This window comes from Bufo bufo, chromosome 9, assembly GCF_905171765.1.
Source record: "Bufo bufo chromosome 9, aBufBuf1.1, whole genome shotgun sequence".
Classification (NCBI taxonomy): Eukaryota; Metazoa; Chordata; class Amphibia; order Anura; family Bufonidae; genus Bufo; species Bufo bufo.
In genome coordinates this window covers 143,372,401-143,396,811 of record NC_053397.1, presented here as the reverse complement: position 1 = coordinate 143,396,811, position 24,411 = coordinate 143,372,401, and the positions used below count along the sequence as shown (strand labels likewise).

At 45.5% G+C, this 24,411-nt stretch overlaps 1 protein-coding gene across 2 annotated transcripts in view; it reads left to right on the top strand.

The window, feature by feature from the left end:
- Positions 1-24,411, top strand: part of DDX47 (DEAD-box helicase 47) — a 129,501-nt gene that overhangs the window by 11,210 nt on the left and 93,880 nt on the right. Inside the window, exons 3-5 of one of the 2 annotated variants that reach the window (XM_040406567.1) lie at positions 3,600-3,788; positions 15,000-15,071; positions 23,281-23,399. In XM_040406567.1, coding sequence (XP_040262501.1) covers positions 3,600-3,788; positions 15,000-15,071; positions 23,281-23,399 — 380 coding nt within the window. The remainder of the gene's footprint in view (positions 1-3,599; positions 3,789-14,999; positions 15,072-23,280; positions 23,400-24,411) is intronic. The other variant, XM_040406568.1, reaches the window with a different exon arrangement.

Below are 24,411 nucleotides of genomic sequence, written 5' to 3'. Positions count from 1 at the left end.
TTCCTCGGCCCCCAGGGTCTTCACAAAAGTCGTGGTAGAGATGGTGGCCTACCTTCGTCAGGAAGGAATCACAATCATTCCATATCTCGACGACTTTTTAATTCTGGGCAAGACAGAATCCGAGAACCGTTTGGCAACCCAAAGATTCTCGGAATTCTTAAAAAACCTTGGCTGGATTATAAATACAAAAAAAATCCACCCTAACCCCGTCCATGAGAATAAAGTTCCTGGGTGTGGAACTAGATTCGTCCCTGTTGATGACCTTCCTCCCTCAGGACAAGGCTACTGCACTGACAGTGAAGATCAGAACATTCCAGAGGGCTCGCAATTGCTCCATCAGAAAGGCCATGAGTCTCCTGGGAAGCCTAACCGCCTGCATTCCCTCAGTGGCATGGTGCCAAAGCCACACAAGAGTAATCCAAAATTGGATCTTAACTATCTGGGACGGAAGACAAGTAAGTCTAGACAGGATTTTTCGGATCCCTCAGGCCGTAAAAACAGACTTGGATTGGTGGAAAGTAAAAAGACGACTGCTAGGAGGCCTTCAGTGGCGGAACCATCCCGCCGTGCAAGTAATCACGGACGCAAGCCTCGGAGGCTGGGGAGCAAAGATAGGAGATCATCTTCTACAGGGTACCTGGCCTGCCGAGATAAAACACAGATCCTCTAACTACCGAGAGCTATACGCAGTCCTGGAGGCATTATTAAAGGGAGAGTGTCTTCTAAAAGGGCGACACCTAAGAATAATGTCAGACAATACCACAACGGTGGCTTATCTGCGTCACCAAGGAGGGACAAGGTCACGGCCTCTTGGAGAGATAGCAAAAAGAATTTTCTTCTGGGCAGAAGAGAACGCTTTATCTCTGTCCGCCATCCACCTAAGGGGCTGCGAAAACGCAGTAGCAGATTTTCTGAGCAGAGAGACAGTAGATCCAGGAGAATGGTCTCTGAACAGGAATATCTTCCAGAAGATCTCAGAAAGATGGGGCTGTCCAGAGGTAGACTTATTCGCCTCCAGAAGAAATGCGCAGGTAAAATGTTTCTGCTCCCTAAACCCAGGAGACAGTCCATGGGCAATCGATGCCCTGTCAATACAATGGAAATGGAAACTAGCCTACGCCTTTCCCCCAATACCACTAATACCGTGGGTCGTCCAGAAGCTCCTGGAGGAACCAACTAGTCTCATCCTGATAGCCCCTCTATGGCCAAAGAGAAGTTGGTACTCCACTCTAAAACAGCTATCGCTGGAAGATCCGTGGGAGATTCCCTTCCAGAGGGATATTCTAGTCCAGGGCCCTCTTCTTCATCCAGACCCAGGTATATTCAGACTGTCAGCCTGGATCCTGAGAGCGAGACATTAAGAAGCAGAGGACTTTCGGAAAAGGTGATACTTACTCTGAGGGCGAGTAGAAAAAAGGTGACCTCCTCCATCTACCTTAAGATCTGGAAGAAATACTGTTCCTGGTTAGGAGTTGAGCACCCAGACACCACCTCTCCTCCCATCAACAGAATTTTGGACTTTCTACAGTGCGGCCTTGAGTTAGGCCTGAGACCTAGTACTCTGAAGGTCCAAATTTCTGCCCTTAGCTCCTTCTATGACTGCAGCCTGGCCAACCATAGATGGATCAGGAGGTTCTTCAGAGCAGTTTCTAGATTGAGACCCTCTCTGAGATCCAGAGCTCCGACTTGGGATCTTAACATCGTCCTGGAGGGCCTAACAAAACCTCCATTTGTACCATTATCTGAGATCTCTTTAAAACACCTTTCTCTAAAAACTGCCTTTCTGTTCGCTATCACTTCAGCCAGACGCATTGGAGAGATCCAGGCCTTTTCTTGTAAAGAGCCCTACCTCCAGATTAGCAAAGATTATATCCGTCTAACTCTCGACCCAGGTTTTCTCCCTAAGGTAGTCTCACCTTTCCATCTAGAGCAGGAGATCTTCCTACCCTCTATCCCTAGGTCCGAACATACAGGGTCTAGAGATAGGTTACATCTCCTAGATGTTAGGGACATAGTTATCCATTACCTGGATTCTACCAGAGATTTCAGGGTGGATAACAACCTTCTTATTCAGTTTTCAGGAAAAAATAAAGGAAAGAAGTTAGCCAGGTCTTCCATAGCCAGATGGATCAAATCCACTATTGAATGCTGCTACAAGATCCAGAACAAACCCAGTCCTGGTAATATTAAAGCCCATTCTACTAGGGCCACTGCCTCTTCTTGGGCCGAGAAAGGAGGGGTCTCGCTGGACCAGATCTGTAAAGCCGCAACCTGGTCTAGCACTAATACTTTTGTAAGACACTATCGTCTTAATCTTCCGGACGCGAATGAAGCTCTTTTCGGCCGGAAGGTTTTACAGGCGATATCCCCACCCATTTAGTTATCTGATATGTCTCAATGTGGGCCGTCATGGTGGATGAAATGGAAAAACCGCAATTAGACTTACCGGTAATTCCGTTTCCTTGAATCCACCATGACGGCCCATACTATTCCCCTTCCCAAAAAAAATAAAAAATGTTTTTTGTATATAAGTTGCATATACATGCAGATGATTATTTAGGAGTTTAAGGGTATGAATCAATATCCTTTTACTTTTGTTCCACCTTTCGGGTAATTGTAAAGCACTGAGGAGGCGGAGGGGTGGGGGGTTCTTAAACTCTCTATGTGTTCCTGCCCCTACAGAGGTCAAGGGTCAATCTCAATGTGGGCCGTCATGGTGGATTCAAGGAAACGGAATTACCGGTAAGTCTAATTGCGGTTTTTCCTCACTTAAGGGGGAAAAAATTCCTTCCCGACTCCAATAAGGCAATCAGAATAACTCCCTGGATCAACGACCCCTCTCTAGTAGCTATAGCCTGTAATATTAGGTGATTAGGGCTTAGTCCCATCTCACCTTTGTAACAACGAGATGAACCAATCCTTTTAAGGCCTCATGCACACGGCCGTTGTGCAGCTGTTCTGTGCATTGAGGACCGCAATTTACAGTCTCCAATGCATGGGCAACATCCGTGTGGCGGCCGGGACGGATCGAGACCCATTCAACTTCAATGGGTCCGTGATCCGTCTGCCCCGTAAAAAAATAGAACATGTTCTATTTTTTTGCGGTGCGGAGGCACGGACAGAAACACCATCTCCTGGATTGCGGACCCATTAAAGTAAATGGGCCCACATCCGTGATGCAGGGTGCATGAGGCCTAACTCCAATAGTAGAGAAGGGGATTTTTTTTCTGGAACTCCTAAGTTGCCAGATTCGGTGCAGCCAGCTGCAGTCTCCAACTCCAGACGGCACTTGCGCCGCTTATTCCTATCTGGGCCGTGAAAGGCTGAGTTGGGAAAACCAATTTATCCTCTTAATGACGGCCATAAAAAAAAAAGGTAATCGGTGGTCACTATGGGGTTAACAGAAAAGGGAAATTTCCAGTATTGTATTGTGGCTGTAGCAATGCAATATATAAATGTCTTTTTTTTTTTTGCAATTTCTAATTGAGTGCCATATATTTACTTTAGATTATCGTAGGTGTAGTGCTGCATGTCTGTCCCAGTAATCTAGTGGTATGAGAATAAACCATTTAATCTGATTTATGTAACGCTTTGTTCAGGTCGCGACATCATTGGTCTGGCTGAGACTGGTTCAGGAAAGACCGGAGCTTTTGCATTACCTATTCTTCAGACATTGCTGGAAAACCCCCAGAGGCTTTATGCCTTGGTTCTCACACCAACAAGAGAATTAGCATTTCAGATTTCGGAACAGTTTGAGGCGCTGGGTTCCTCCATTGGCGTCAAGAGTGGTATGTTGAATTTTAATGTTCAGATTCTACCATTATATTTTTACAATTGTTTTCATGTAATAGTAACACTAAGGCCCCATGAACATGACCGCATTTTATGTCTGCATTCATTTTAATAGGCATGCATAAAATGCGGACAGCACACAGTGTGTTCCACCATGCTGCAAAAATAGAACATGTCCTATTGTTGTCCGTTTTGCGGACAAGAATAGTCATTTTTAACAGAGTGGGACACGTGGAATGTGAAATTAGATGATGCACGCGGCTAGTATCAGTGTTTCTCATCCGTATCATTTGGGGACACAGTCTTGACCTTGGGTATAGCTATTACCACTAGGAGGCGACACTAAGCAAAAGTGTTCCTCCTCTCAGCTATATCCCTCCTGCAGACACTGAGCTAATCAGTTTTAGCTTAGTGTCCGTAGGAGGCAGACCTCCCTGCTGTGCAGGTCTGCTGAATTTTTTTTCTTTTCATTCTTTTACATTTTTCTTTTAACTGGGCTGAGGGCAGTCTCCAAGCTGCCTGCGTTCCCACCCAGGAGACGGGAGACAAGGGGGTCCCCAAGCCCTCTGCCCTCCCAGTCTCCAGAAGGCAAGGAGGACCAGAGGTCCCCGTAAAAACCTCTGTGTCCTGCCAGCATTCGGGTCACCAGGTCCGGTCTCCGCCAAAGTTCCCTGTGTCACCGGTGTAGCTACCCTCACCAAGGGGTAACACACCGAAGCTGGTGACCCGGCTGGAGCCAGGGGGGCAGAAAACGCCAGACGGGTGAGTATTCTATCAGTCCCTAAGGCCCCCATTTCTTCTCCCTCCCCCTTCTCAGGTTTTTCTCATGTGAATATCCCCCATGAAGGCCTACTTACCTCCACCTGAGGCCTCAGTTTCGGCAGGTGTCCCTTCCCCAGGAGGGGGGAGACTTCTGCTTATTCCCAGACTTTCTCTAATGGCTGTGTGTTAATAGGTTGTTTCCTAAGAAAAAATGCGCTAGTAATCTGGTGATTAACCTGCATGTGCATTTGGAAGCTAAGCAGGATGTGTTGTTGATGAGAGTCTAACCTGGTGCAGTAATTGCTCTAGCCCCACCAGCTGCCAATAAGCTCCGCCCCTGCCTTCTGCTTAACCCATTCCTTGCCTCAGTGCGTCTGGGCTCTCTGCTGAGGTTGCAGTGCTGGTTATTAGTACAGATGGATGTGGGTGCAGTTCCCTTAGGTCTGTTGGTTAGAATTGAGCTGTATGTGTGTGTGTATGTATATGTGTGTGTGTGTGTATATGGCTGGATATATGCGTCCTATAGAGTAAGCTGAATCCTGGCGCTACCGCCGGATACCACACTCCCTGTAGCTTGCCCTCTTTCTATAGGTGGAGTAGTTACATGGTAGCATGCCCTTCTTCCATAGGCGGAGTAATTGCACATGCTCTGGATGCTGTGCACCCTGTAGCATTAACCTCCTTCCACAAAAGGCGGAATAATTGCGCTTCCAATGGATACTGTACATTCTGTAGCATTACCCTTCTTCCATAAAAGGTGGAGTAACTGCACTTACACTGGAAGCGGTACTGCCTGTAGCATTACCTCCTTCCGTAGGCGGAGTAATTGCACTTGCACTGGATACTGTGCAGCTTATAGCCTTACTCTCCTTTTTTATAGGTGGAGTAATTGCACTTACACTGGATGCTGTTCTGCCTTTTAGTATTACCTCCTTCCAGAGGCTGAGTAATTGCACTTACACTCGATGCTGTACTGCCTGTAGCATTACACTCCTTTTCATAGACGGAGTAATTGCATTTGCACTGTATACTGTACAGTTGGTAGCGGAGTACTTACACTTCCTTTTGGTACTTTATAGCCTGTACCATTACACTTCTTCCCTGGACAGGGTAATAGCACTTCCATGGAGTACCGTACAGTTCGTTCAATTATTCTCTTTCCATAGGCGGAGTAGTGCCACTAACTCACGGTACAGCCGGTAGCTTTACCCTCCTCCCATGGCCGGAGTAATTGCAATTCCAGTGGGTGCCGTTCGGCCGGTAGCTTTACCCTTCTTTTTTAAAGGACAGAGTGTTTGCACATTTCTTAGGCAGAGTATTGGCACCTTCCATGGGCTCCTGTACATCAGGTAGCATTGTTCTCCTTCCATAGGCGGACTATTTACACCACCACGGGATACCAGAAGTCCTGTAGCACTGCCCTCCTTCCATGGTGGAGTAGTTGCACTATCACTGGATGCTATGCTTCCGCTAGCATTCCTCTCCTTCCGTAATGAGTATTTGCACTTACTCCGTATACTGTACATTTTGTGGTATTATCCTTTGTATAGAGTAGTTGCCCTACCACTGGTTCCTATACAGGCTATTGCATTACCCTCCTTCATTGAGCGGGTAACTGCACTTCTGCTGGATACCATATGTCCTGTTGCATTACCCCCTCTGCAGGCAGAGTAATTGCACTAATACTGATTGTCATCTGTCCTTTCGGTTTTCCCCCTTCTATAGGTGGATTAGTTGCACCACAATTGCATACTTTAGATCCGGTAGCATTACCCTCCTTCTATAGGTGGATTAGTTGCACCACAATTGCATACTTTAGATCCGGTAGCATTACCCTCCTTCTATTGGTGGAGTAGTTGCACAACCAGTAGTGCTTACACTACCCGTGGACCCGATACATTGTGTCAGGTTTCACTCTTCAGTCAGCGGAGTGATGTGCTGTGCTGTGGACTCAACACGATCGACATCCATTCTCTGACAGTAGGTGGAACAGATGCACCGCTTGTCAGTTTCCTTGCTTCTCAAGAGGTGGATGGTGCTAGCACCATATTCTGGGTGTTTACTGCTTTTTGTCCTCCTGATCAGGGGGAGCCTCTCCTCTGGTCCTGGAAACCATAGTTGGGCTATGGCCTCCCCCCTATGAGGCAGCCTTGCGCTGGCCATAGATTTTATGGCTACTCTTGTTCCGTGCCCCTACTGTGTGACTACTTCTAGGAGTGGAACCTTCTCGCTGGTTGTAGCTGTGATTGTGCCTACATTTCCTTATCACAGGTGGCACTGTGCTAATGTTCTGCCATCACCAGGTGCGATAGATCCTCCAGGCCTTATATGCATGGGTTTTTCTCACTTTTCGTGGGTATTAGTACGGCTTTCGGTGCATGGTATAACCTGCCTATTTCTAGGGTGCCGGCTTCGAGCCTTTACAGGTAGCGCATTGCCTCTACCTTCTACTACGGTGACAGCATCAGCGTTGCCTCCGTGTGGTTTTGGGTATGCACTTATTCAGTTTGCATATGTGTATTGTTTGCATGGCTCCCCTCCCCGGGTAGAGCGGTCGTACTGTCCTTGTTGTCACCCCTAGATGCTGGTTCCCTTCTGAGCCGCATCAGCCTTTTCTACTTCTCCTCTTTTGCAGGGCGAGTAGTTGCCATCCATAGGGTGTAGGATCTAGCGGCTCTTGGCTGTCGGTCGCCCTTCATCAGCGGGCATCTGGTTTGGATTCGCATCTATCTGTTTCAGACGTCCTCTTTCCGATGGACGGATTCATTATTCGTCTTTCCGTAGGGACCAAGACGAGGGCTGGCTGTCTCCAAAGTTTCCATTTCCTGATAGATTCGTTTGGCTATTGTGGAAGTGTACCGCATCAGTGGACGGGCTCCACCCTTCCGGGTTACTGCTTATTTTGCCCGGGCAATGGTTGAGCAGTACATCATGGGGCTTCGGCCCTTCAGGAGTGCAGGATGGCTGCCTAGTCGTCTGGGCACACTTTTCCAAGTTTTACACAGTGCACACCTTTGCATCTTCTGACACTTCTCTGGGGCATAGAGTTTTGCAGAAAGCGGTCCTCGGATTGACTGGATCGCTTCTTCGTTTATGACTCACCCCGGGGACTGCTCTGGAATGTCCCAAGGTCAAGACTGTGTCCCCCAATGATAAAGATCAGAAAACTAGATTTTTGTACTTGCCGTAAAATCTGTTTCTCTTCCGTTCATTGGGGGACACAGCTTCCACCCTGTATGTACATTACTGGTTCTTCTAGATAGGTCCTTCTGGTTCTTCAGGATGACCCATATCCGGTTTTCTTACTTTTTATTATTTGCTATTGGCTTCTCCCGACTGCTCCTACTGCTTTTGTACAAACTGATTAGCTCAGTGTCTGCAGGAGGGATATAGCTGAGAGGAGGAGCTAACACTTTTTTTTTGCTTAGTGTCGCCTCCTAGTGGCAATAGCTATACCCAAGGTTAAGACTCTGTCCCCCCCCCCAATGAACAGATTTTATGGTAAGTACAAAAATCTAGTTTTTGTGGACCACATAACTGATAGTCATGTTCATGAGGCCTAACACCCACCTAGGGAACAGTGTGGAAAGGTAAGTCGGCATACTGTTGCCAGGCTGTAACCTGTTTATTGCAAGAGCAGTACTAGAAATATTAAGTAGTCAAGGCTACTTTTTCCCTTTCATCCTCCACGACAGCACATACAATGAAATGACCCTCCTCCCACTAGGTAGAAACAGGAAGCAATAAATCAGATCCTCCTTTAGCTCCACCTTGGTGTCTTCCTGTCCCTTTCAGGTGGGGAGGGAGTAGGAAGCAGCACCTCAGCAAATGCTAATGTCCCTAGATCTGTATGGGGCAGTACGGGTATAGAAGGAAAGTTTGCCCACCATCCTGGACGGGTGCCGGCAGTTGCCAAGCTACTATCCAAATACCCGTTCTTACTTGGCGCAGTAGGAACGGAGGCATGGTTACTGGACACTCAGGGAGTCCCTCCAATCTTTAGAATACTCCCGCTGCTCTGATATGTTCAGCTCCAGTGGAGGGGTAGAGAAGACATTGCGGCTTGCTCAAGGCTAGCTTGTGACTTATCCAGTGGTAGTTGTGCTGGCTGCCTGGTGCACTGCGGTCTCTGGATCTGGCTCTCAGTGGTGTGTGGCCATGTCGCAGCGTCCCGCGTGGGCAGATGAGCGGGATAAGAGTCCGCGTCTGACGTAGTGCATGAAGGAGGGGAGGAGATGTGCCTCTAGGACGCAGTCGGAAGTGATGTCCTAGGCACCAAGATTCAAGGCGGGTGTCTCCCTCTGATCTGAGGTCTGAAGGTAGGGGATAAAAAGCTGATTACTTGGGCGATGAGTGTTCTCCTGTTAACATGTCGGAAATAGGAGACATAATGGAATCTGCCCAGGGCCCTGGAGTTTTAAGTGTAGCAGCATTTTTGGACTAGCTGTTTGAAGTATCTGCAATTTATCGGCGTTTATGTTGCTCCCCTTTTTTTCCTTCTGGTGTGTTTGACTAAGAGTGACAGAGAGAGTACTTTGAAAGCTCTGTAAATGTGTGATGTGTGCTGCTAAACTATCTGAATCAAGGTTATTAGACAGGAGATGAGATCGGCCATGTTTGAAATATTTGCCGGGCCCTCGATAATTACCCCAACTCCCAGATATAAGGAAAGAAAGGTAGAATGCTCCTCATATTCTGGCTCTGAATCGGACTCAGATCTATCGGACTCAGTTCTCTGATGATACTAAAGAACTTATAAAGGCAGTTAGATCCACTATGAATTTGTCAGACTCTAAAGTTCAAAGATCCGTACAGGATGAGATGTTTAGTGGACAGGAACAAAAGAAAAAGCGTTTGTTTCCAGTCCATAAAAACATACACTATGATTGAGAGAGTGAAAAACGCCAAGTAGGAAACTCTTTACCAAGGACTATTGGGCGTAGATTCCCATTTGAGGAGGAGACGAGGAATTCCTTGAAACTTGTCCTAAGGTGGATGCCTTATTAGCCAAGTTATCAAAAGGGGCTAATGCTCTTCCATTTGAGGATACTGGATCATTAAAAGACCCAATGGACAAGAAAATTGATGCCTGTCTTAAAAAGATTCGGCAGTAGCTATATTTAAACCAAACATAGCTTCTACTTCTGTGGCTAGGTCCCTAAAAAAAAATAAAAAATTTGATACAGCTGGAGTCTCTTCTAAAACTGAATACTCTGGACGACAGACTTAGACTCTTTTCCTCTGCTGTTAAAGGCTGTAGATTTTCTGTCGGATGCTACAGCTGAGTCAGTCAGGATAACAGCAAGGACTACAGGATTAACTAATACGGCCAGTAGAGCGCTGTGGTTAAAACCCTGGACAGGGGGCAAAGCCTCTAAGTTGAAACTCTGTAGTCTCCCATTTTTTATTTTTTTTTCTCTTTTGCACTTTTTTTCCTTCCCCCCCCCCCCTCTTTTTTTCCTCCTTTCCCCCCCTCTGTTTTTCCTCCTTTTCCCCCCCTCTGTTTTTCCTCCTTTTCCCCCCCTCTGTTTTTCCTCCTTTTCCCCCCCTCTGTTTTTCCTCCTTTCCCCCCCCTCTGTTTTTCCTCCTTTCCCCCCCCTCTGTTTTTCCTCCTTTTCCCCCCCCTCTGTTTTTCCTCCTTTTCCCCCCCTCTGTTTTTCCTCCTTTTCCCCCCCTCTGTTTTTCCTCCTTTTCCCCCCCTCTGTTTTTCCTCCTTTTCCCCCCCTCTGTTTTTCCTCCTTTTCCCCCCCTCTGTTTTTCCTCCTTTTCCCCCCCCTCTGTTTTTCCTCCTTTCCCCCCCCCTCTTTTTTTCCTCCTTTCCCCCCCCCCTCTTTTTTTCCTCCTTCCCCCCCCCCTCTTTTTTTCCTCCTTTCCCCCCCTCTTTTTTTCCTCCTTTTCCCCCCCTCTTTTTTTCCTCCTTTTCCCCCCCTCTTTTTTTCCTCCTTTTCCCCCCCTCTTTTTTTCCTCCTTTTCCCCCCCTCTTTTTTCCTCCTTTTCCCCCCCTCTTTTTTCCTCCTTTTCCCCCCCTCTTTTTTCCTCCTTTTCCCCCCCTCTTTTTTTCCTCCTTTTCCCCCCCTCTTTTTTCCTCCTTTTCCCCCCCTCTTTTTTTCCTCCTTTTCCCCCCCTCTTTTTTTCTCCCTTTTCCCCCCCTCTTTTTTCCTCCTTTTCCCCCCCTCTTTTTTTCCTCCTTTTCCCCCCCTCTTTTTTTCCTCCTTTTCCCCCCCTCTTTTTTCCCTCCTTTTCCCCCCCTCTTTTTTTCCTCCTTTTCCCCCCCTCTTTTTTTCCTCCTTTTCCCCCCTCTTTTTTTCCTCCTTTTCCCCCCTCTTTTTTTCCTCCTTTTCCCCCCTCTTTTTTTCCTCCTTTTCCCCCCTCTTTTTTTCCTCCCTTTTCCCCCCTCTTTTTTTCCTCCTCCCCCCCCCCTCTTTTTTTCCTCCTTTTCCCCACTCTTCTCCCTCTTTTAATTAAAAAATTCTAACCTCTGCCAGTGTCCCATATCCATATACAACATAAAACATGAGGGAAGGGGGGATTCAGGAGCAGAGGGGGAAAAAAAGACCAAGAGACCGAAAACAGAAATTTCTCACCACACTTGCCGAGATCTTGTGGAGGACTCACAAGTTCTTACACAGTTCTTCTCCTAAGCTGGATGAACAAGGGGCAGAGAGGACATCCAAAACGAGCACACAGGTAGTCAACAGGCATCCAGACCCCTCCTGCCGAATTGGAACAAGAGCGCTACCAGAGCCAGCAAGACAGGCAAACCCGGCACTTCACCGGGCCCCAGAGGACCTGCAAAATGCCACTTCCGACATGATCCAGAGGAGAAGGCCAGGGAATAGGAACCGGCGTGGCACGTCCAGTACCAGACGGACCAGGGAAGCAGGAAAGAGGACAACAAAGCCTCAGCAATGAGGAATGGAGTAGCGACAGGGGGGCAGGCAGAAGTAAATAATAGCAGGTCCCTCTCACATCGTTGGCCCACCAACTAGGGTCTCGGTGGCCAGAGGCATAGCCTTCCAGCGGAGGAGCATTTTCCAGGCAGTGCCACGATCACGGGAGGGGGGGTCAGGCAGAGGAGGAGGGCGTGACGTCACGTCATCGTGTCCCCAAGTCCAGTAGTCTCCCTACTACCATATTGTTCGCTCAGGATCTGGAAAAGATATTGGAAAAAGCTTCTGACAATAAGAAATTGTTTCCCCTTGAGTGCCCTCCACAGATATCCCCCCCATAAGTGCCCTCCACAGATATCCCCCCCCCCATAAGTGCCCTCCACAGATATCCCCCCCCATAAGTGCCCTCCACAGATATCCCCCCCCCCATAAGTGCCCTCCACAGATATCCCCCCCCCATAAGTGCCCTCCACAGATATCCCCCCCCCCCCATAAGTGCCCTCCACAGATATCCCCCTCCCCATAAGTGCCCTCCACAGATATCCCCCATAAGTGCCCTCCACAGATATCCCCCCCCCCATAAGTGCCCTCCACAGATACCCCCCCCCCCATAAGTGCCCTCCACAGATATCCCCCCCCCCCATAAGTGCCCTCCACAGATATCCCCCCCCCCATAAGTGCCCTCCACAGATATCCCCCCCCCATAAGTGCCCTCCACAGATATCCCCCCCCCCATAAGTGCCCTCCACAGATATCCCCCCCCCCATAAGTGCCCTCCACAGATTTCCCCCCCCCCCCATAAGTGCCCTCCACAGATTTCCCCCCCCCCATAAGTGCCCTCCACAGATATCCCCCCCCCCATAAGTGCCCTCCACAGATATCCCCCCCCCCCCATAAGTGCCCTCCACAGATATCCCCCCCCCCCCCCCCCCATAAGTGCCCTCCACAGATATCTCCCCCCCCCCCCCCCATAAGTGCCCTCCAGTAAGTAAAGTAATGTATAACTGGGAGAAAGGGAGGAGGCAGGGACACTTGCGGCGGGCCCGGTGCAGTGCCCGGCGCTGTGCACACATCGGGGGCAGCTCCTACCTTTCTGCTGCAGGACAATTCGCTCCTCCTGAGTGGCGGCCTCTTCACCACTCCTCACATGGCCGGTGTTCTGCCGAAAGTCTGCCGCTGCCCGCCCTTCTGCTGCTGTGCGCAGCGTGACATCTCACCCTCCGTCATGCGCCTACTGCCCCGCTTGCCTGCTTCATTCATAAAGTGGAAGGAGCAGACAGACGGGGCAGGAGGCGCATGACGGACATTTTGCAAGCAGCTTGAGCGGCGCGATATGGCTGCGCGGCCGCCCACCCTCCAGCCCGAACCAAAGAGCCGCATTCAAGGATCAAAAGAGCCGCTTGTGGCTCGCGAGCCGCACTTTGCCGACCACTGGTTTAGATCAAAGCATATTCAGGTGTTAGTCCAGACCTAAATCCCATTGAGAATCTGTGACAAGACTTGAAAATTGCTCCTCAGACATTCTCCATCCAATCAGATTGATCTTGACCTAATTTGCTAACAAGAATGGCCAAACATTGCAGCCTCTAGATCAGGCATCCTCAAACTGCGGCCCTCCAGCTGTTGTAAAACTACAACTCCCACAATGCCCTGCTGTAGGCAGGGAGTTGTAGTTTTGCAACAGCTGGAGGGCCGCAGTTTGAGGATGCGTGGTCTAGATGTTCAAAGCTAGTAGAGATATACCGCAAAAGACTGGCAGCTGTAATTGCAGCGAAAAGGGCTCCGACAGAATATTTGATTCAGGACAGCTGAAAGCAAATGCACACCACTGTCTAGATTTTTGTTTATTAACATTTTTGAAAACGATGTATCGTTTTATTTTCTCTTCACACATACTTGCTACTTTGTGTTGGTCCATCACGTAAAATCCCAATAAAATACAGTACATTTAAGTTTGTGGGTGTAATTAGAAAAGTTCAAGGGGTATGAATACTTTTTCAAAGCACTGTATACACTGTTTCAAAAGGTGTATCTGCTAAATCCGCAGTGTTGGTGATGACCACATATGTAATCCAAACTGTGGATTCCTATATTAATAATGTTAGGCCACTAATACTTCAAGTAACATGATATGCAAAAGCTACTTTTCCATCAGTTAGGAAAAATATATGTAGGGATCATCCGTGGTACTGATCGCAATCACATACTTGAGTGCTCAATACATGATGGTTTAAACCATAATTGAAATGCTAATGTGTCATGACATACCTCCATTACCACTTGGCATTTCAGGTGTTATATTGCCATAAGGTGCAGGTCCAGATGTACTGGATGACACCTACCCATTGATCATTCTCTCCCTCCTGGAAGGACAATTGATGAATTGCTTATGTTTTACACATTATGCAGACTAACTTAAGAAGAATGGGGCAATATTCTTTGGGCATCCTGGATTTTACCCATGACACAAACCAGTTTTCGAATTGCGTCATCCAATGTGAAATGCAGTTTCTATGCAGAGCACATTTACCAAATGTATTCAGTAATTTTACCTGTGCAGTCACAACAGACCCCCTTCTTGCAAATTGTCTCTATCTTAAACCTGCCCCTTAAACTACACTCCAGCTCGCCAGAAATGAGCCTCCACGCACAGAACCCATAGCTAATTCATTATAGGAAATTGTCCAGCACAGGAGTAAAATCTTCAAGCTTTATTTCAGAATTTAGTTAAAATACATCTCCACACATAGTCACATACTATCGTGTAAATTCTGACGTGTCTTGATCAGACAAATGATCTTAATCATGGCACACAGGCGCTGGACAGTTTTCTACATTACTTTTATACTACCCTTTTTGAATCTCCCTATATTTAGACATATCTATGGACCCTATCTATGGCTGTGCCATTTGGGGACATGTCACTGCTGAGGCCAATGATTGACTGCAGCAGTGAACCTGACACTGGATTTTTGCATGCTGGAAACCTGAGCGAACCATGAGGGAACTTTCATTCCCATGTCCCATGTTAGAGACCCCTGAATCTTTCATGTATGCATATACATACCTCCCAACTTTTGATGCCGGCACATCTCCCCATCGCACAGATGAAAACATCAGGCAAAGGAGGGGGAGCAGCCAATAGAAGGCTGCAAAGGGAATGAGCCTCCCTAGGATCACCCACGATGCTGGGGGGCTCGTTCCCCTCGTGGCCTGCTGTTGGCTGCCAACCCTAGTGCACCGCCCTCCCCCCGCATGCAACGGATGTTTCGATACGTGTACCGGCATCAGAAGGGACGTTGGTGCCGGGGAGCGGTTTAAGTATGACCAGTATGAGGGGCCTGGGCATTAGGGGGGACATTATAGAGGTTGGATAACCCTTTTAAAGTCACACTGGACCTTGTGTTCTAATGATCCACAAACCCTGTGGCGATATATTCAGTAGAGCCACAGGTTGTGCTGGTACAATAAGACACTAAAAAGTATGAGTTGTCTAAATCATACTACAAAGGCTTAAGCATATCTGACAGTTTTTCTTTTTTTCCCCCCTCTTAGCGGTTATCGTTGGTGGAATTGATATGATGTCCCAAGCCCTGGCACTAGCAAAGAAGCCTCATGTCGTAATTGGTATAAATACTTTTTGTTTGCTACATTTTTTAACCATGTTCATCAGCATTCTGATATTAACTAACTTGGAATCCTATGAGGGGGCATTCAGGTTATTGGTCTGATTTGTTTTTTCATCAAATTGTCGGCTATTGTGCAAATCTAAAATTCTATTGGGTTTGATTTGAAAATTGGATTATGGCCGGAGCTGATGTGTATGCTACTTGGTTTAATAGCCGTAGACTGTTGCATTTTATATGTCACCAAAAATGTTACCTGCTGGTTAAAACCAGATTCCATCTCACATCTCCTTCTTTCTTTTTTTTTTTTCTAATAATATGATTTTATTTTATTTTTTTTCTATTTCTTGAACATGATTATGGGGGGCTGCCATGTTGCCTGATCTGTTCTTTACAGCATTAAGAAAATTGCTTTATGGCAGCCACTTGATTCTAATGACTTGTATGGGAGAGTTTTCTAGGCATGCTCTGTGACCTGTGCAGAGGTCTCTGTACAAGGAGAGAATAGATAAGATTTGACAATCACCTGTTGTGAATAGTGGATCCTGTGATATTGCAGATGTGATATCATTACAGGCAGGATTAAAATGAAAGATAAGCAGGTAACTGCAGTAAAAGTGTTATGTATAGACCTAGAAGTGGCGCCTATTATTAGGCTTTAGGGTACTTTCACACTAGCGTTTTTGTTTTCCGGTATTGAGGTCCGTCAGAGGAGCTCAATACCGGAAAAGAACGGATCAGTTTTATCCTAATGCATTCAGGATGCAGCAGTTCAGTCCCTCTTACGTTTTTTGGCCGGAGAAAATGCTGCAGCATGCTGCAGTTCTCTCTCCTGCCAAATATCCTGAACACTTGCCGGAATGTCGGATCCGGCATTAATTTACATTGAAGTGTATTAATTCCGGCATTAAGTGTTCCGGCAAAACGGATCCGGCTTTCCGGTCTGCGCATGCGCAGACCTTTTAAAAATGCAACATAAAATACCGTATCCGTTTTCTGGATGACACCAGAGACATGGCTCCAGTATTTCAATGCATTTGTCAGACTGATCCACATCTGGATCCATCTGACAAATGCCATCTGTTTGCATCCGGATTGCCGGATCCGACAGGCAGTTCCGGCGATGGAACTGTCTGACGGAATCCTCTGCCGCAAGTGTGAAAGTACCCTTAGTGGCTTTTAGGGTTTTTGTTTTTAGATATTGAAATGGAAAATTCTAAATATCTAAAATTCTTTAAAAATATATTTAACATAAAAATGTGATTTTAAACAATGTGATTTTCTCTTTTAAAGGGTTTCTGTCATCAGAAAAAACGTTATGTAGCTGGCTGACATTAGCGATTTGCTAATGTCAGCAGAACATAACGGCATGCTTTAGAACTCCCTGCCTGCTGCCGTTCGCGCTAAATAATTACTTTTATAATATGCAAATGAGCCTCTAGGTGCTAGTGGGGCGTTGCTGCAGCACCTAGAGGCTCTCAACGTTTGGCACACCCTTGTAAGGGTGATTGACATCCTCGGTCTCCTCCATGCCCCGCAAATCCCGTGCCTGCGCCGTACATTTTAGTATTAGGCGCAGTATTCTTTGTACTGAACTGTGTGAGGGCTTAAAGGATAACTGTCACATTTAGACCCTAATTTCAATTTTCATATATGTAGTTAGTAATAACATGATATTCCAGAATCAGTTACTATTAGACTGACTTACTCCATATTTAATAAGATTCAGCCCTTAGCAACCAGTCTGCATAAAACTGCAATTTCACTATTCAGTTAAGATGGCCGCCACTGCCCTCACCCTGAGGCTAATCCCGCCTGCCCTCACTAGCCAGTAACAATAGCCCCCCAAAAGTGTCAGTAACCAGAGCCCTCCCCCTAAAGGGTTAATCTCCTGCAGCACAAAGGAGTCCTCTTACCACGTTGCTTTCATTTATACACTGAGCAGATGGCAGATCTCCCTTCCCTGGTCTGCGCTGCTCCAACTCTGCATTCTTCAGCTCTGCTGAGTGAGGGAGCGTCTGCCAAGCGCAGGGACAGGGAGAAGTGCACACAGCCCAGGCACTGTTATCAGCTGCTGGGGAGGACCTGGCTATAATCATTTACTTACAGTCCCTGGCTGTCAGTAATGTGAGCCTGCACGCTGCGTGCTCCGTCTATCAACAGATAGACGGACCATGCCTAGCAACCCTATTTTAAGCACAGGTAAAAGTAGGCAGTACAGGGAACAAAACTGTGGAATTAAGGGGTAATTGAATACACAGTGAAAAGTTGAAATAGGGCCACCAAGGTGATATTAATCGCCACAATCCAATACTCAGTAGGCTCTGTCACCAGGATCAACCCTATTAAACCAGACATACTGCACATCATGCTGATTAAAACTGTACCTTTCTTTTGTCTGTATGATACAGCTGCAGATAAATCAGCGTTTTAATTAATATGCAAATGAGCAATTCAAGTGGGGCTGAATATTCTGAGCACTACTATGCACACGCCCCCCTCCCCTTGATTGACAGGGCTAGACAGCAGAGCTGTGTCCTGGCTCATACATATCTACTGTATATATGTGTATTATACACACTCTGCAGAAAGAAGTTGAGAAGAATCCAGCTCCACTTTAAAGGAATTGCGTTTATTCAGCTTGCGGTTAAAAACTCATCCAAGAAATACAAAATTTAGCAGTCTTGTCTTGTCTAGACAAGACTGCTAAATTTTGTATTTCTTGGATGAGTTTTTAACCGCAAGCTGAATAAACGCAATTCCTTTAAAGTGGAGCTGGATTTTTCTCAACTTCTTTCTGCATTTGCTGCCCGCACCTGACACGGGCCATCCGTGCTCACAACTAAAGGAAGGGCAGGTGAGAGCTGCTACATTTCTCTTTTCCCATTATACACACTCTGTACTATAGCTTCACACTGCAAATCTACATATCACTGCTTTATTCACAGGCAGAACATATGACTTATAGACACCACTAATATGTCTTAGCTTAGAAGTATAGAAATAACATGTAGTTCTATGTGGTGATGCTATGGCTTAGAGGTTAAGCTATTTGTTTTGCATGTAGAGATCCCTGGTTTGAATCTTAGGAGAGACTTTAAAGATTTTTTTCTTCCACATTTATTCCATAAGTCTTTGTTATTATATTGAGAATAATGTTTTTTAGAAATCTAATATGTTACTGGTTCATAATCATATACTGTGTCTGAGTAACAGGTTTTAAAAAAAACCCCACTATTCTCAATATAGTAAGGCCTTATCATATGATATATTATTTTAGTGTAACCTTTTAATGTGTTTTTTTTTTTAATAGTTAAAGAACACATATCTCTCCTGGGACTTGAACCAGAGATGTCTATATTCAAGGCAGATCACTATACCACTAATCTAGAGCATTACCACATTGTGGTATTGTATGCATATAAGCTGACACATATCACTGGTGTCTTTATAATCATACATTCTGCCTGTAAATAAAGCAGTGATGTATAGATTCGTAGTGCAGTGAAGCTATAGTACAGAGTGTGTATAATACACATATATACAGTAGATATGTATAAGCCAGGGCACAGCTCTGCTGTCTAGCCCTGTCAATCAAGGGGAGGGGGGTGTGTGCAGGTCACAGGGGGTGTTGCATAGTAGTGCTCAGAATATTCAGCCCCACCTCTTAGTGCTCGAATTGAGCATCTGCATATGAATAAAAACACAGATTTATCTGCAGCTATTTATCGTACAGACAAAAGGAAGGTATTGTTTTAATCAGCATGATGAGCCCTACCAGTCAGTAGGTCTGGTTTGATAGGGTTGATTCTGGTGACAGAGCCACGTTAAAGGCTATGTACACCTTCAGATGCTTTTTTTGTTTCACTGCATTTTACTCATTTTTGGCTAAAAATCATATTTTCAAATGGCCTTTATAATTATTGAGCTGTTCTGTCACAAAGGATTAACTGTGTGACTGGTACTTTGTGCCGGTCATCTAATAAACATAAACTACTAAGAGGTCATAAATAGAGTTGAGTGAAGCGAGCTTTGGATGCTTAATCTGAAGACGCTTTGTTGAAAACTTCAGATTAATACTGTACGGAGATCAGTCTCCGTACAGTATTAGAATGCATGTGACTTCGTTGAATAACTTTGGTAGTTGATTTTTAAAGTGGAAAGACACTTTAAAACTTGAAACTGAACTTGGCTTCGGTTCCGAGGTACTAGTCAGAGCCGAAGCCAAGTTCGGTTTCAAGTTTTAAAGTGGTACGAATCTCTGTACAGTATTAATCCAAAGTTTTGAACGAATCGTCTTCGGATTAAGCATCTGAAAATCGCTTCGCTCAACTCTAGTCATAAACACTTATTTAAAGAGGACCTTTCATGGGTCCAGACATTATAAACGAAGTATCAGGATATGTAGCGTATATTGCAGGGATCTAACTGCACTTACTATTTTTTCTGGGCGCCACTCCGTTCGCCCGCTGTGGCCCCTGTTGTACAAATTTTAGCATCAGTACAGGATGGAGACTGCCCTGATTCTCAATGGGCGTCTCACTTTCCTGGCTGTAAGTTGTCCAATCACAGCAGAGAGCATCACTGCCAGGGAGAAGGTGATTCCCCCCCCTCTCCCTGGCTGTGACCTGTGACGCTCTCCGCTCCGATTGGACAGCTCACAGCCAGGGAGAAGGAGACAGCCCATTGAGAATCAGGGCAGTCTCCTTCTCCCTGTACTGATGCTAAAATTTGCATACCAGGCGGGAGAGTACAACGGGGGCCACAGCGGGCGAATGGAGTGGCGCCCAGAAAAAATAGTAAGTGCAGTTAGAGCCCTGCAATATACGCTACATATCCTGATACTTAGTTTATAATGTCTGGACCCATGAAAGGTCCTCTTTAACCTCTTCAGGACATAGGGTGTACAGGTACGCCCTTATGTCCTGGTACTTAAGGACACAGGGCGTACGTGTACGCCCTGTGTATTTCCGATCGCCGCCGCGCAGCGGGCGGTGATCGGAAGCCGGTGCCCGCTCAAATCATCAGTGATATCCGCAGGTCAATTCAGACCTGCGGTTTGCGCCTTTTATCTATTGCGGTGGTGGCGTGTGGCGGTGCCATCAGGTCCCCATGCGGCTGTGGGGGGGACCCGATGCCTCAGGAAGGCATCGTGCTGCCTTCCATGCCATCTGCGCTGCCTTCCGGTGACGAGCCTGTGAGATCCAGCCCCCTGGATCTCACAGGCCCCGGAATCTGTATTGGAATGCATTATAAAGGATTAGACCCCCAAAAGTTCAAGTCCCAAAGTGGGACAAAAAAATTAAGTGAAAAAATAAAGTTTCCCCCCCCCAAAATTAAGTTTCAAGTAAAAATACACAAAAACCTCATTTTCCTCAAATAAAGTTAAAAAAAATTGGTAAAAAATAGGGAGGGGGGGGAGAGTATACATATTAGGTATTGCCGCGTTTGTATCGACCGGCTCTATAAACATATCACATGACCTAACCCCTCAGATGAACACCGTAAAAAATAAAAACTGTGCTAAATAAACAATTTTTTGTCACCTTACATCACAAAAAGTGTAATAGCAAGCGATCAAAAAGTAATATTCACCCCAAAATAGTGCCAATCAAACAGTCATCTCAACCCGCAAAAAATTAGACCCTACCTAAGATAATCGCCCAAAAACTGAAAAAACTATGGCTCTCAGACTATGGAAACACTAAAACATGATTTTTTTTTGCTTCAAAAATGAAATCATTGTGTAAAACTTACATAAATAAAAAAATATATATACATATTGGGTATCGCCGTGTCCGTGACATCCTGGTCTAAAAAAATACCACATGATCTAACCTGTCAGATGAATGTTGTAAATAACAAAAAATAAAAACTGTGCCAAAACAGCAATTTCTTGTTATCTTGCCTCACAAAAGTGTAATATAGAGCAACCAAATATCATTGTACCCTAAACTAGTACCAAAAAAACTTCCACCCTATCCCGTAGTTTCTAAAATGGGGTCACTTTTTTGCGGTTTCTACTCTAGGGGTGCATCAGGAGGGCTTCAAATGGGACATGGTGAAGAAAAAAAAAACAGTCCAGCAAAATCTGCCTTCCAAAAACCGTATGGCATTCCTTTCCTTCTGCGCCCTGCCGTGTGCCCGTACAGCAGTTTACGACCACATATGAGGTGTTTCTGTAAACTACAGAATCTGGGCAATAAATATTGAGTTTTGTTTGGCTGTTAACCCTTGCTTTGTTACTGGAAAAAATTGATTAAAATGGAAAATGTGCCAAAAAATGTAAATTCTGAAATTTCATCTCCATTTGCCAATAACTCTTGTCGAACACCTAAAGGGTTAACTACGTTTGTAAAATCAGTTTTGAATACCTTGAGGGGTGTAGTTTCTTAGATGGGGTCACTTTTATGGAGTTTCTACTCTAGGGTTGCATCAGGGGGCTTCAAATGGGACATGGTATCAAAAAAACCAGTCCAGCAAAATCTGCCTTCCAGAAACCGTATGGCATTCCTTTCCTTCTGCACCCTGCCATGTGCCCATACAGCGGTTTACCACCACATATGGGGTGTTTCTGTAAACTACAGAATCAGGGCCATAAATATTGAGTCTGGTTTGGCTGTTAACCCTTGCTTTGTAACTGAAAAAAAATTATTAAAATGGCAAGTGAGTGAAGGACGCGCTCCTGCTGCCGACCTCACTCACTGCGCAGGCGCCGAATACTAAACGGGATGGCGCCTGCGCAGTGAGTGAGGTCGGCAGCAGGAGTGCGTCCTTCACTCACTGCTACTAAACGGGACAGCGCAGGCGCGGGATTTACTGGACGAAGAGGAGAACTCGCCAGTCAATCAACTGGACCTGGGCATACCAAAGGGTAGCAATGCCCTAATAGCACCTAGAGGCTCATTAGCATATTTTAAAAGTTTTTATTTTAAGAGAACGGCGGCAGGCAGAGACTTATAAAGCCCACTGTTATGTACTGCTGACATTAGCACATCACTAATGTCAGTCAGCTACATAATGTAATTTCTGATGACAGAAACCCTTTAAGCCACATTCTTATCAGTAGGATAAGAAATGAGCCATAATGAGTTTTTACAAGGTCAGATAGCAGAAATAAGGAGCAGTCTGCTCCCCAACTGACAGAAATGAAAGAAAATCCAGAGGCTGCTTTTAGAGCATCTCACCTCTGTACAGAAAAAAAGGGCTCCATATTTTTAATAAAGTAAAAATTACTTTTAGCTCAAAATGAGTATAATGCAGTCATAAAAAATTGTCCCTAAAGGTGTACATAGCCTTTATTTTTTGTAGAACGACCTGTAGTTTTCATTGGTACCATTTTTGGGGTACATACAGCATTCTGATCCCTTTTTTTAATTTAATTTTTTGTGTGGGGAAAAAGCAAAAAACACTTTCTGGCATTTTCCCACCCTTTTTACAGCTAATAAAATATGTAATAAATGTATAGTTCAGTTTGTTATGGATGTGGTGATACTAAATATTTGTGGGGTTTATTTTGTTTTAAAAAAAATTTGCATTGAAAAATAATTTTTTCAGTAGAAAAAGTGTGAGATTTTTTAAAAAGAAAACTTTCATTCTTTATTTTTCACTTATTAGTACCACGACAGGACTTTGACATGTGATCCTAATAGACATGCACTGAAGGCAGACCTAAGGTCCTTCAAAAGGCCCCTGGCTGCCGTGTACAGATATTCGCACCCCGCAATCTCATCCATATGGGTGTTGTTGGCTCACAGATGGAGCCCCTTCTCTTCCCTCAAATGGATGCAGTGGCTGGTCAGAAAAGCCAATTATGGCACTCTGCTATCTCTCTTTAGGATGAATGGCGGCACTCTTTTTTTGATCAGCCACCCTGTCCATTCCAGGGGGGGGCCACCTTCTCGTGATCGATGGGTCTCCCAACTGTAGGTCCCCCATGATTTGACAGTTATTCCCTATTCACAGGATAAGGGATACCTTTCTATAACCAGAATACTCTTCTAAGTCTCTGGGATTATTTTGCAAGATGTCTCTAGCAGTTCCTAAGTGGTATGAATGGATTTGTGGAGTCAAAACTTGCATCATTCAGCAAGTAGAAATGCCCTCTAGGATAGTTTATGCATTTGGTAATGTCACTTAAAGGGGTTTTCCCAGACTTTCATATGCTTTTATGCTTCATTTATCTCACTGCTTAATGTTTGTTTCAATAGCCACACCAGGGCGCCTGATTGACCATCTTGAAAACACAAAAGGATTTAATCTTCGAGCCATTAAGTACTTAGTGATGGATGAAGCTGATCGTATACTGAACATGGATTTTGAAACAGAGGTGAGCGAGAGCCTTTAGATAAAAAATGTAGTTTTTAGAATATTCATGCAAATAAATGTTTCTACTCCATCTACCCTGTTATAGTTATTAGAATAAAAGGGATTGATCCGTTTGAATTTGACACTATATGGCTCAATTTTCAAACGGATCCGTCCCCCATTGACTTTCAATGTAAAGTCTGGACGGAGCCGTCTGAAGCTACTTTCACACTTAGAATTTTTTTCTACAATCTAATGCAGACGGATCCGTTCTGAACGGATCCCAAGTCTGCATTATAGGAGCGGATCCGTCTGTGCAGACCCCAGACGGATCCGCTCTGAACGCAAGTGTGAAAGTAGCCTCATACTGTTCTGTGCTTCTCTATACTTGTCCTGTATGGTAATATTACTGCTCCTGAGTGAAGGAGAGCGGGTTAAGAAGCAGTATCTCCTGCTTTCTCATTGTGTGGTCTATTGGAGAAATCAATCGGCTTGTCTCCACTCACCAGCTCAGCTCCAACATATTACACATACGGCAGAATGGTCAGAAATAGTGTCATTATGTGCAGACATCTTGATGACCCCAGATGCAATAGCATCAGGCAGGACTCAAAGGACCTGCGCTATACTTCAATACATACCTCTGATTGTGTGGGCAGTGTCATTGTGCCAATGTAATCAGCAGAAGGGTCATGTCTGTACTGTAACCTGCCAGGTTCCTGCTACAGCGGAGGTCTATTGGTCCCCTGGGACACAGTCGTGGGCTACTAATGGTTGTCATAGCAGTCAAGCGGGCCCTAAGAACCATGCCATTGTTGCCTGCCTGTTAAGCCATGCTACGTGCATTAGATCTGCTTTAATATTGAAAGATGGTAATCGTTATCAGGAACCAGAAGTGATTGGCTGTTGTATGTAATGAAATAGTAGGCAATGAAAGTAAAATAAGTGAATTTTGTTATTGTGCCATGTACGTCTATAAATCTTAGGCCTCCATTTGAGTGATACCGAACTCATCTGAGCTGTCAGTGAAAAAC